This window comes from Apis laboriosa, unplaced genomic scaffold (genome assembly GCF_014066325.1).
Source record: "Apis laboriosa isolate Shangri-la unplaced genomic scaffold, ASM1406632v1 scaffold4_cov146, whole genome shotgun sequence".
NCBI lineage: Eukaryota > Metazoa > Arthropoda > Insecta > Hymenoptera > Apidae > Apis > Apis laboriosa.
This window is the reverse complement of record NW_025223501.1, coordinates 1,064,844-1,077,405: the sequence shown is the minus strand read 5'-3', so window position 1 is coordinate 1,077,405 and position 12,562 is coordinate 1,064,844. Positions and strand designations below refer to the sequence as shown.

The 12,562-nt window shown below is 24.7% G+C and overlaps 4 protein-coding genes across 4 annotated transcripts; 1 reads left to right on the top strand and 3 right to left on the bottom strand.

Annotated features, from left to right (window-relative positions):
• The first annotated feature begins 375 nt into the window (after positions 1 to 375).
• Positions 376 to 2,751, top strand: LOC122717367 (ATP-binding cassette sub-family G member 5). The gene is made up of 5 exons (XM_043941391.1): positions 376 to 733; positions 805 to 1,380; positions 1,451 to 1,673; positions 1,751 to 1,965; positions 2,039 to 2,751. The coding sequence occupies exons 1-5, from the start codon at positions 538 to 540 to the stop codon at positions 2,704 to 2,706; spliced, it is 1,878 nt and encodes a 625-aa protein (XP_043797326.1). The 5' UTR covers positions 376 to 537; the 3' UTR covers positions 2,707 to 2,751.
• A 178-nt stretch (positions 2,752 to 2,929) lies between these two features.
• On the bottom strand, positions 2,930 to 5,585 carry LOC122717368 (succinyl-CoA:3-ketoacid coenzyme A transferase 1, mitochondrial). The gene is made up of 7 exons (XM_043941392.1): positions 5,254 to 5,585; positions 4,639 to 5,019; positions 4,138 to 4,563; positions 3,947 to 4,055; positions 3,666 to 3,882; positions 3,345 to 3,556; positions 2,930 to 3,240 (listed from the first exon to the last, which is right to left on the bottom strand). Exons 1-7 carry the CDS (start codon positions 5,341 to 5,343, stop codon positions 3,050 to 3,052), a joined length of 1,626 nt encoding a protein of 541 aa, XP_043797327.1. The 5' UTR covers positions 5,344 to 5,585; the 3' UTR covers positions 2,930 to 3,049.
• Positions 5,586 to 6,475: 890 nt separating this feature from the next.
• LOC122717228 (PDZ domain-containing protein GIPC3) lies at positions 6,476 to 10,254 on the bottom strand. The gene is made up of 6 exons (XM_043941080.1): positions 9,876 to 10,254; positions 8,554 to 8,885; positions 7,543 to 7,639; positions 7,046 to 7,428; positions 6,834 to 6,915; positions 6,476 to 6,708 (listed from the first exon to the last, which is right to left on the bottom strand). Exons 2-6 carry the CDS (start codon positions 8,875 to 8,877, stop codon positions 6,551 to 6,553), a joined length of 1,044 nt encoding a protein of 347 aa, XP_043797015.1. The 5' UTR covers positions 8,878 to 8,885; positions 9,876 to 10,254; the 3' UTR covers positions 6,476 to 6,550.
• A 388-nt stretch (positions 10,255 to 10,642) lies between these two features.
• On the bottom strand, positions 10,643 to 12,474 carry LOC122717227 (glucoside xylosyltransferase 1). The gene is made up of 2 exons (XM_043941079.1): positions 11,643 to 12,474; positions 10,643 to 11,564 (listed from the first exon to the last, which is right to left on the bottom strand). The coding sequence occupies exons 1-2, from the start codon at positions 12,078 to 12,080 to the stop codon at positions 10,914 to 10,916; spliced, it is 1,089 nt and encodes a 362-aa protein (XP_043797014.1). The 5' UTR covers positions 12,081 to 12,474; the 3' UTR covers positions 10,643 to 10,913.
• Between the last annotated feature and the right edge of the window lie 88 nt (positions 12,475 to 12,562).

Below are 12,562 nucleotides of genomic sequence, written 5' to 3'. Positions count from 1 at the left end.
TTTAGAAATAGTTTATTATAATTGAAAACATATGTAAACTTTATTCAAAGCATGAAAAATATTGTATATAAAATTGTAAATATTTTTAAAAGAGTAATAGGGATAAATAATTGAAAGAAGAGTTATTTAAAAGATCCTTTTTCTTTCATGCGTTATGAGAAGGCTGAAGAGAGGATTGGGAACTGAAATTAATGAATACATTCTTGAATTACTACTGATACTACCTTCCTCCCACCAAACTCTTCTCAAAGGAGACATTCACCTCATGAAGCCAACTCCCAGCCAGGTATCGTTATTACTGGCTACATTTTACTTGCAATGTTCACTTCTCTAATCACAGTGCTAGACTTTACAGCGTTTTGTCTGTTTTACGCGTATTTCTAAATACAATCCTCGTATTCAAATATTATCATTGGAAAAATGATTATTTCTTTGTTTTAATGCAATTATCTTTAAAATTTATTGTAGTTTATTCTCGTTAAATATAAGTTTATTTTTTTCAAAGGATCGTTATGAAGTAATTCAAATAGATTCAGAATGATCCCATCGGACTGTACTTTAGATATTTCAAATGTATTTCATTCCACTACTGTAGTTATTGAAGGAAGTTGTTTAAGCAAGTCAGAACCGACTGCAGTGTTAAGAGATGTATCCGCTCGAGTTCATGGTGGTGAAGTATTAGCAATTCTGGGTTCAAAAGGATCTGGAAAAAGAGCTCTACTCGATGTAATTGGTAAGATAATGATTCAATTACAAATTTTTTTAATTAGATCAAGAATCACTTAGAAGTTTTTTGTTTTTTAGCCGGAAGAGCAGAGGGAGAAACTAGGGGTAGAGTCACCTTAAATAATAATTTATTAACTCCAGAATTATTCAGACGACATGGTGGATACGTTGCTCATAGATGTCATTTATTACCTAGTCTAACAGTTCGACAGACATTGATATATGCCACATGGCTTGCTAATTTAAACAATAGAGAAGCAAGGCTTCGACAAACTTTAGCTGATCTGGCTTTATCTCAAGTCGCAAATAGATCAGTAAATGATTTAACAAAGCCGGAATACAGAAGACTAATGTTGGGAGTGCAATTAGCTAAAGATCCCACATTGTTACTTTTGGACGAACCTACATGGGATACCGATCCTTTGAACACATATTTAATTGTTTCTATGCTTTGGTCTTATGCAACTAGAAGGGGATCCATTGTTGTTTTAACGATGGAAACTCCTAGATCAGATGTACTACCTTTCGTTAGTCGAGTGACTCTTTTATGTTTAGGAGCAGTGGTTTATTCAGGGCCAACTCGGAGTATGTTAGATTATTTTACTTATATCGGTTTTCCATGTCCTGAACTTGAAAATCCTTTAATGTATTATTGTAAGTATTTGTTTAAAAAATAAAATAAATAATTTTAAATTCTATTAAATAATAATATTTATAATTTTAGTGTGTCTATCAACTGTCGATCGCCGCTCTAGAGATCGTTTTTTAGAATCTAATCAGCAGATATCTGTTCTAGTTGAAAAATTTAAAGCTGAAGGTGTTATTTATATGAAAGAGGCACCCCAAGTTCCACCCAATGTCAAAGATACGCCTTTAGGAATTATGCACAAAGGTTTAGGACGAGGGATTAAACCAGGATGTTTCTCTACTCTATTTGCTCTTTACTTGTATGTTTTTATAAATATAATTATAGTAAATACTTTTTCTGAAATAATTAGTATTAATATTTTTTTTCACATTTTAGGAGAGGTATGGCAGCAACATTTGCTTTCAATAAATGTGGTTTGGGACACTTTGCTGCTAGATTATTATTGCTGCCATTTTCTATAGCCTTAATGAGCATTTTATATTCACATTCGACTCCTGTACAATCCAGAATATTTCTACAAACAGGTGGTTTAGTTTTTAATGTAGTAACATTGTTCTATGTTGTTGGAATAGCATGCACAGCTCTTCTTTGTAAGTGTTAATCTTTTTTTTTATCCAATTCAAGAGATTATTTAATATTATAAAATTTATTTTATTTATAAAGTTCCAGGATATCGAGCCAGATATTATCAAGAAAAAAGAGAAGGTCTATATGGTGGAGCTATGTTCTTAACTGCATATGCATTATTGAGTTTGCCATTGAGTTTCGTATCCACTATGATTACTATTGGTATTCTCGTACCTATTTTAGAGCTAGATTTATCCACTTGGGCTTATGCCTGTGGTGTTTTATGGGCTAGCTATGTAGCAGCAGAACAAATAACTGTAGCTGTGCTTATGATTATTGGCAAACCTTTTACAGGTGGAATAATAGTCTTGTACATGACATTAGTATCTTTGATAGTTTCATCAGGTACCATAAGGAGTCTGAAAGGCTTGCCTTATTGGCTTGCTGCAATTTCTACTACATTACCTGCTAGATATGCATCATTAGCTCTAAATCAATTAGCAATTGATGTGCCCATATTTTTAAATTTACATTATAATGAGAGTTTCACATGCCCAGGAATACCAGAATTATGTAGATATCCAGATGGAAGATCTTATTTAATAGAACGCTTTACACGTGAAGGTGAAAATATTTCAGAAGTATTAAATGTTGACTTAAATTTATTAATTTCATTGGCTTTTGCTGTTGGATTAAGTATATTAAATAGTGTTTTGTATTTATTACCACTTCCAGCAAGAATAAAAGCCAAATTCAGAGAGTAATTTTTGGAAATTTTAAAATGCTAAAAATATAAGAAAAATATTTGATTTTTTCAGAATTTATTATTTTTTTAATCTTAAAAGATATAATACAAAAAATATATTACCTTTATTAAATCCTAACTACTATATGTATTGCATAAAATAAAGTATTTATATTAAATTTACAATTCTTAAAAACTTAAACTTTACAGTTCTTAGAGATAAAAGATAATTTTGTAATTTTATAATTTAAAAATAATAGTTTAATTATTACTTTCCTGATATCAATATTTCCCTTTGTTTTTCTTAAAAACAAATTTTTGATATCTATTTTTTATATTTAAAAGAATATAAGAATGTATATTTATTGACAATCATCTAAATTCACTTGTCCCATTTCTTTAAGATCATCAACTACCGAAAATTCACAACCAGTAGAACTAACAATATCACTAATATCAATATTAGGTGCGATTTCAATTAATTTCAATCCTTCTCCTTGAACCACTTCAAATACTGCCATGTCTGTAATTATTAGGTCGACACATTGTTGACCTAAAATTAATATGAGTGAATATTTTTCTCTTACAAAATATTTTAACAGATATGATCTTTATATATGTGTATATATTTTTATATGTTCATTTTATTGATATTACCTGTAACAGGCAAAGTACAATTTTTCAAAATTTTTGGACTCCCATCTCTAGCTTTATGTTCCATAGTGACTATTACTTTTGTACTTGCTGCAGAAACCAAATCCATTGCTCCACCCATTCCCTTCACCATAGTACCTGGAATCATCCAATTAGCCAGATCTCCATTTTCTGACACTTGCATAGCACCAAGTATTGTTAAATCAATGTGACCTCTGAAAAAATTGAAATTCATAGTTTCTTATTAAAAAGTTATAATTTAATGTTCAGATTGTATACATTATTTGTACATATAATTGCATATATAAATTTTTGGATATATACCCTCTGATCATTGCAAAGCTTTCATCACTGCTAAAAAAAGAAGCTCCTGGAAAAACTGTAACTGTTTCTTTTCCAGCATTTATTAAATCTGGATCAACTTCTGACTCATTTGGAAATGGTCCCACACCAAGGATACCATTTTCGGATTGTAAAGTTATTTTTACATTCTTAGGAACATAATTACAAGCCAGCATAGGTATACCAATTCCCAAATTTGCTATAAAAATATATTTAGAATAATTTAATTATTTTAATTAAAAATAAAATAAATTCTTTCTTACCATACATTCCATCTTTGAATTCTAATGCAGCTCGTCTAATAATTCTGTCCCTTGCTTTACTTGCTGGTGTTATTTTTTTAGGTTTTATATTTTGTTTCGTAAATCGTTTCTAATTGAAAAAAAAATTTTTTTAATAACATTTCGAATAATTTAAATAATTAAATAAACAATTTTAATAAAAATATAGAAACCTCAATGCGTTTCTCATATGAAAGACCTTTGACAATCCTATCTACATAAATTCCAGGCAAATGAATCTGATCAGGATCCAATTGTCCAATTTCTACAATTTCCTCTACTTCAGCAATAGCAATTTTAGCTGCTTTACACATTACTGGATTAAAATTCCTAGCTGATTTTCTAAAGATTAGATTACCAGCTTTGTCTGCTTTCCAAGCTTTCACAAGAGCAAAATCTCCAGTAATAGCAGTTTCTAAGACATAATTTCTGCCATTGAACTGTGCTGTATTTTTTGGTTCTCCAGATATTTCTGCATTTCCATTTTCATCATACTTTATAATAACATTACCCTCTTGTACTATTGTTCCATATGCTGTGGGAGTATAAAAAGCTGGAATTCCAGCTCCTCCTGCTCGAATACGTTCTGCCAGTGTACCCTAAATTTTAAAAATGTAATATAAAATTTTCTATATATAAAATTTAATAAAAAAATTCTTATCATTAATATTTACTTGTGGAGTTAATTCAACTTCTAATTTACCACTAAGATATTGCTTCTCAAATTCAGGATTTTCACCAACATAAGAAGAAATCATTCTTTTAATTCTACATTCTTTTAATAGTATACCTAATCCAAAATCTTCAATTCCTGCATTATTTGAAATAACAGTTAAATCTTTAGAACCTCGTTTCAACACAGCTGAAATTAAATTTTCAGGAATTCCACAAAGTCCAAATCCACCAATCAGAAGTTTAGCACCATCTGGCATATCCGATATAGCATCTTCTACAGTTTCAAATATTTTTCCATCTCCAATTGGAGGTATTAATTTTGGGACCTCTTCTTCTAGAGGAGAGATATCAGTTTTTATGGAGAAATTTACTGAACAGATCTGATAAAAGAAATATTTCTTTATTTAATTTAAAAAAAAAAGTAATATAATAGATATAATAATCTAAATTTATTCATAAATAAATTATCCATTTTAAAACTAATAAAATTATAAACAAAATATATTTAAATTTCAAAATATACATAATATTAAATATAATTAATCTAAATATAAAACAATATAAACTATTTAAAAAAGTATAGGTTATTTAGTTTTTATATCAATATTACTTACTTTTAAGTGTTTATAATTTTTATAATTATTTTTAAATCCTGTGCTAGCACGGAAAAATAAACAACAGGCTCTAGTTATGGCAAAAACCATTTTTCATATATAAAATTCTCAGATTTTATATATTAAATTTTGCGGCGCATTTAAGCGAGGTAGCTTACTTATACTAGCAACATACTAAACTATCAAATATATATATATATAATGTAGATAATAGTTTTTTAAAATATCAGTTATTTATTATCAGTTTAATTATAAATTTACATAAGAAAAAATTATCCTGAGATTATAAGAGAAAATATTAAGTTGTGAAATTCTTCTAAGTGAAACACAATTATAATTTGCACAATTATCACTCCATTAAAAAATTTCCTTTTTTGCTAAATTTTTATTTATCTTTGTATTATTTTATAAAATGAGCTTTAAAATAATTTATTTTTAGTTAATCCATTGTATTTTTTTTCTGTTTTTGTAATAATATAACTATAGAATGAATATTAAAAAAATATAAAATCATACATCATACAATAAAATGACTTATAATAATATCAATTCACGATACGTAATACGTAATATCAAGCTTCATTCAATTTTTTTTTTTCATATAAAATATTTCTAAAATTATAATTATATATATTAATATATTATAATTAATATATTATATATTATATTATAATTAATATATTATATTATATTATATTATATATATATTATAATTAATATATTATATTAATATATTATAATTATATATATAAATTATAATTATAATAATATACTGAAAAGGAAATAATTTCGAATTTAAAAACCGAACCGATATATAAAATAAAATTTTTTTTATTTTGACGAATTCTATATTCAAAAAAATCAAAATAAAAATTAATATATGTACTTAAACATAATCTATTTTATTGATTAATTATTGCTAATTATAATATAATTCATATTTATAAAAAATATAATAAAGATTTAATCATTTGAAAGAATAATTAACTATTTTTCTTTTTAGTTATATTATATATGTATTATTTTAGAAACATGCTATTTAATTTGTACAAATATATTTATTTTTTATTTTATTTAATTCTACATATGTAATTATATAAATGTATAAATTTATATATAATATATAATATAATATAAATTGTACAAATCTAAATGTTAGTTTTTATAAATAATTTACAGTTCCATTATGTATTATATTTCTAAAATACAAATAAGCTCATGATAATAAAGAATAGTTTATATTTGTTTAATTTCATTCATATAATCTTGATATAACTTTTTAATGTAAATCTTAATATCATCGGTGTCTTCCAGCTCTGGCATCAGTCACAGCACCCCATAACTCGATAACGAAATCATCATTAAATCCAAAATCTTCTAAATCTGAATTATCGATTGCTTCTGCAAATTCTATACTATTGCATTTGTCTTTTGCAAGTTCCCAGATTTGTGTAGCTATTTAAATAAATAAATTTGATGAATATTATTCAAAAATACATTTTTAAATTGAATTTTGCAAAAAATATTGTATTTTTAAAATACAATAAAACATAGTTTGAATGATAATATGTATTGTATACCTAATTCTGTGTCATAAATACCCATAAAACTTTCCAATATCACGTTAATTTTTTCTATACCGATAGTAACAGCATCATCCACCTATTAGTTAAAAATTAAAAAGAAAAAATAATTTTTTATAAATATTTATGCTATAATATTTTTTAATAATGGATAATTATAAATAGATAATAATAAATAATAATAAATAGATAATTAATTAAAAAATTACTTTTTCTATAATTTGCGCACTTCCATCAGCTTTGAATCTAAGAGTTTCTTTTCCAGTTCCATAACCGGATTTCTTTCCTTTTTTCATATCTCCCCGTGGACCAATATTGGCAAACCCATTTTTCAATGGTTCCACAATTCTTAAAGTAAATGTGTCTCCCTTAGGAATTTCTTTTAACATTTTTGCTACTTCTAAATGACGTTTGCCAATTAGGCTAATAGAATTAATTTTTTCAAGATGATCTCCAACCTGAATTACTTTTATCCTATCAATCACCGAATCTTCTTTGATACGTTTTATGAAAGCATATCCTGCACCATTATCGGTTATTGTTAATCCAAAAGAGTCGTTCGTTTTGGTTAATTCTATTTCTTTAGGTGTTCCTGATAAAAATTAATAATTAATGCAATAAAAATTAAAAAATTAAATAATACTCGAAATAATGTTAAATAAATTTAAATATTATAAAATTTAAATATTATAAAATTCGCGATTACCTTTTTTATGTGCAAATATAAAGTCTCCTATTTCTATTTGATTCCCCAGCAATTTATTCATATCAATTTTATGAGTATTCAGAGTACAAAAAAGTATCTGAAATAATAAAGAATTGTTTTTTGAAAATTTTATATCATAATTTATTCTTCTTCTAAATTGAAGCTATAATTAAAAATTGAAATATTAGTTGATTAGTAATTAAAGATCATCAAAATAAACTTCCCAATCATTATAATATTTCTTTTATCATGTTCATTCTTTTTATTATATTTAATAATATGAAAGAATCAAAATATCAAAAAGATAATTATTAAAAATTATTATTTTTAATATTTATTTAAATATTTATTCTAATTTTACCTATTATATTCTGTGGTTTATTTTTTTTTGTTTTTTATTCAATTTTTACATCACTTTTAAAAATTCGTCTAATTAAAATATAATATAATTAATTAAAAATTAACTTTCACAAAAGTTTTTAAATAGTATTATGAAAGTTGAATCAATATTACTTCTGATTTAAATTATTTACTACATAGATAAAAATATATGCTGTAATTTGATAGTAATTAAATAGATATTAATATTGTCTTTTACGACCTATTATTATACGAAAAGCTACATTTAGCTCTATTCGCCAGGTCGGAGCCCATAGGCGGAACCGATATTTCCTGTATCCGGGATATTCTTCCCATGCGACGAAAAGAACATTATTTGTATATTATAAATAAATCGTAGAAAAAATTATTTTTTAAATATAATATTAAATGTATATATCGATATTTTATTTTTTCATTTTATAAAGTGCAACTATAATAAATAATTATATGTATTAAACAAATTTTATTTATTCTTATATAAAAAATTATAAGAAAATTTTAGAAAATTAATTACACATAAAAAAAATTTAGATTTCTATGATAAATTTATTATATATATTCAAATATTAGATAAATTGTTTCTATCAAACAATTAATGAAGAGACAGGTCTAAATCATAAAAAAACTTACTTCTTCGATTGGTATATCATAACATTCCGCTATTTTTTGATAAAGTTCTCGTACATTATTGAATCCCGATATCAACCCTGTTGGACTCCCATGTGCTAATTGACAATGAAATACAGGTAGAGAATTAGAAATTTTAGAAGATCGTCTTTGCTCTTGATTACTGTTCTGTTGCTGATCAAAAATTCCTTGAGAACCTTCTTGATCACTCTTGTTTCCATTCGATTGATTGCGATCATTATTATGGTAATGAGTTTCACCATTCAAAATTTTTTCTTTCTCTGGTGTGGAAGATCTAGGAGTAGTACGTGATTTGAATAACGGCATGACTATTTCTGCGGAACAGAATATAATTAAGTTTAATTTGTTAAAAATTTTTTTTTTAAAATTTAAGTATAATGAATTTTAAACTTATTTTTTTGCAGTATTTAAATATTTTGTATATAATTTTTTTTATTTATAGAATTAAATTGAAATTAATATACAACTTAGTAAAAATTTTGTATTTTTGAAAATATTTTAATTATTTCTTATTTTTAATATTTTTTTATGCTCCTTTCTTTTTAATATTGTATAATAATAATTAATAAATAATTAATAAATAATTTCATTTTTAATATTGATTTCTTTATTTTATTTTTTTTTTTATTACAAAATCTTTCATATTATTACAAACAAATAATACTATTAATATATCTTTTCTACTAATATATATCTATATAATCTATAATATATCAAATTACATTATTGATATAGAGGTAAAAAATAGATAAGAATAAAATGATAAGATTAATGGATAAATTAATTAAAGAAAATTAAAGTAAAGTAAGAAAGTTTTTTAAAAATAATAATTCAATGAAATTATTAATTAATATCAATAATAGTGAGAATAGTATTTTAAAAAATATTTAAATAATCCAGAATTTTATAACTCGATGATATATTTCCATATACAATTGTTTCATGTCAAAAAGAATTCGATGAAAAATATTCAGGATCAAAAAATCAATTAAAAAATTATTTCTAAATTTTTCAACTTAATATTAAATTTAAATTTCATCTAAAATATTTAAAATATAAATATCAAAAATAAAAATGCAATAATATATTATAATAAAAGTAATCTATTAGAAGAAACCTAGTAGAAATTGATATTGAATTGTTGACTTGCGTTATAATTATCGTAATTATTAATTATTATATTCTATTTTTATTTGTTTAATTGATTATTTTATCATTTATAAGAATTAACATGTTCAAATTCATTTTTTCACATATGAAAAGTCAAAGATAAATATTCTTCATGTAATCGCAAAATCTCTTACCTTTACTGTGTATAGAGTAGAAAACAATGTTATCGTGCGAGTAAGATGCAAATTAACATAAAAAAAAAACGTCTTTCATATCTGACAAATAGTATTTTTTAATTAAATTTGTACTAATGGATTTCGTTTTTTATCGCTTTTATTACCATCCGTTTGATCGTTATCAGAACAGTAATTCACTGGCCACGCGATCGTTGTTTCATTGTAGATCGTGGATTGTGGATCTCATTTCTTTTCTTTTTTAGTTAAAGTTTTTTGTGGTTGGTCTCTCATTGGGATTTTCCAAGTAAGTTAAATTATTTAATTATGATAGGATTTTTTTAAGAGAAAATATTGGAATATTTGATAACACAATTTCGCACAAATGATCATGACTCACAGGAACGTACCAACATACTATGGTTCCCTTATTCAGAATCTTCGATATAATGATTCCCCCTCTCTTTCAAGTAAAGACAAATTATTATAGCACATTATTATAATTCAGTAGGAAAAAATAACAGTATTTTAAATTCAAATGATTTTTTTTTATTTCATATAAAAAAAGTATCACAAAAACATATATATATATATATATAAACATATACATATATATATATATGTATTTCGAAATAATAAAATAATTATAGTTATAGTTAGATATAAAAAAACGCTTTTATATTTGCGACAATACAGTTGTAAAAATTTTTTTTAAATAGTTTATGAATAATATATTTTTTGCTTAATAATAATAAAGTTTTTATAAAAGTAATCTATCAAATTTTAAATGTACAAAAAAATTTTTTAAATGTTATCTAAAGCTATGTTCAAAGAGTATTGTCAAAACAATAGTAGCTAATAATACGATTTTTTCTTTTTACATTAAACAGTAATAATCACAGCACATTTGTCAATAAAATCAGAATACATTATGGAACATAATTTTATGTATGGATAAAATTGTTCATACTGTGTATCAAACATGAATTATTTTGATGATTGATCAAAAGATTGATCTATTGATTATTCTTTATATGTTAAAAAAACATTTAAATATTATTATTGTCCTAAATGCAATTCAGGCTGAATAATAAATGCTTTCCACACTTTACCACAGTTAGACTTATGTTCCAGAGCTAAATAATTTCTCATTGGCACTAATAAATAATCATAGGTATCTGTACCTAACTGATATTCTTGCATGGCTCTGTAAATTGCTTTGAAAGGAGGTTGTTTTTCAGAATGAAAAGTACTTCTGGAACCATGTAAAACCAAAGCACCTTCTTTTTCTGCCTTTATACAAACAGGCATGTACATACAATGATCAGGTCTGTAATTATATCTACAAGAATAGACATATAGTTTTTCAGGATGATAATGGAATATAATGTTTATTATATCTTGATCTCCCCAAGTTATCTTCAATTTATATTGCTTATGAATGGGTATCACATATTCTATCCATCTAAATTCTCTCATTCTTGTGAGATTCATCAACATTACTCCAGAATTTACACCTAGCTTTCCATAATAAGGATGTTTAGCAAATCTGTTATACCATCCTGTATTAGGATCTTCATGTTCTGGACTAAGAGCTGCTAATTGACTGGAATTCATTTTTTTGAACTCATCCCAAATTTTTTCTGGTGGAGCCAAAAATAATGTATCTGTATCCACATAGAGAACTGCATCTATATTATTTAATACTGACTGTAATAACAAATTATATAAATATTAATACATATTAATAGTTTTTTCTTAATTAATTAATATATTTCATATATTTACTGGAAGAAATAATCGCTGAGCTGCACAAGGCTTAAAAAGTTTTTTCCACATTGCAGCATCACTGTCCTTAGGAAATGTAATAGGTTTAACAATAAAATCAAAAGTTTTATTTGACAAAAGTTTCCATTCTGCTAACTTCTCATTAAAAGCAGGAATTAAGTTGGTTTCTGCCAAAATAATGAATTGTAAAAATCTATGTGTAAAAACTAAGGCAGATTTGAGCATAGTCAATGCTTCATCTACTCTATCTCCACAAACCACTACACAAATTGTGACTTCTGTTACAGAGGATGCTTGAAATTTTTTAATAGTAGTAGAAACAACTGTTTCTTTAATATGTGCATCATAGATTTTATTGGAGAAATTTGTTAAATTAAGTAGTATGATGAGTGCAATAAAGATAAGGCACAGAAAAAACAATTTATACACAGATTTCATTGTGTTATACTTTCTTAATTTTTAAGTACTCCGTCGAATTTTTATTATATCATGATTAATGGAAATTACCATAAAATCTAAAGAATCTATCATTTTCATTGTTTTTTGTCTCATTTATCATTCAAATAATGATTTTTCAATCATTACATTTTTATTAACCTCACTATCGAAAAATCACTATAACCAATCAATAGATATTATATTTTAAATATGTGAAAATATATGAATAAAAATTTATAAAAAAAATTTAAAAATTTAATGATTTATGATTGTCATTGAATTATAATAATTGTTGTTTTATAAAATATGAAAATTAATATTAAAGATTGAACCATCCGCGTTTCTTCGCTTTTGAAAATATCGATTAGTATGGTCCATTTTAACAGAACCAGTTTTTGACACCCACATACATTTTCGAAGTAATTACTATAGTAAATAATTTAAAGACTATATAGATTTGAAAATATTAATTGTTTTTAAAC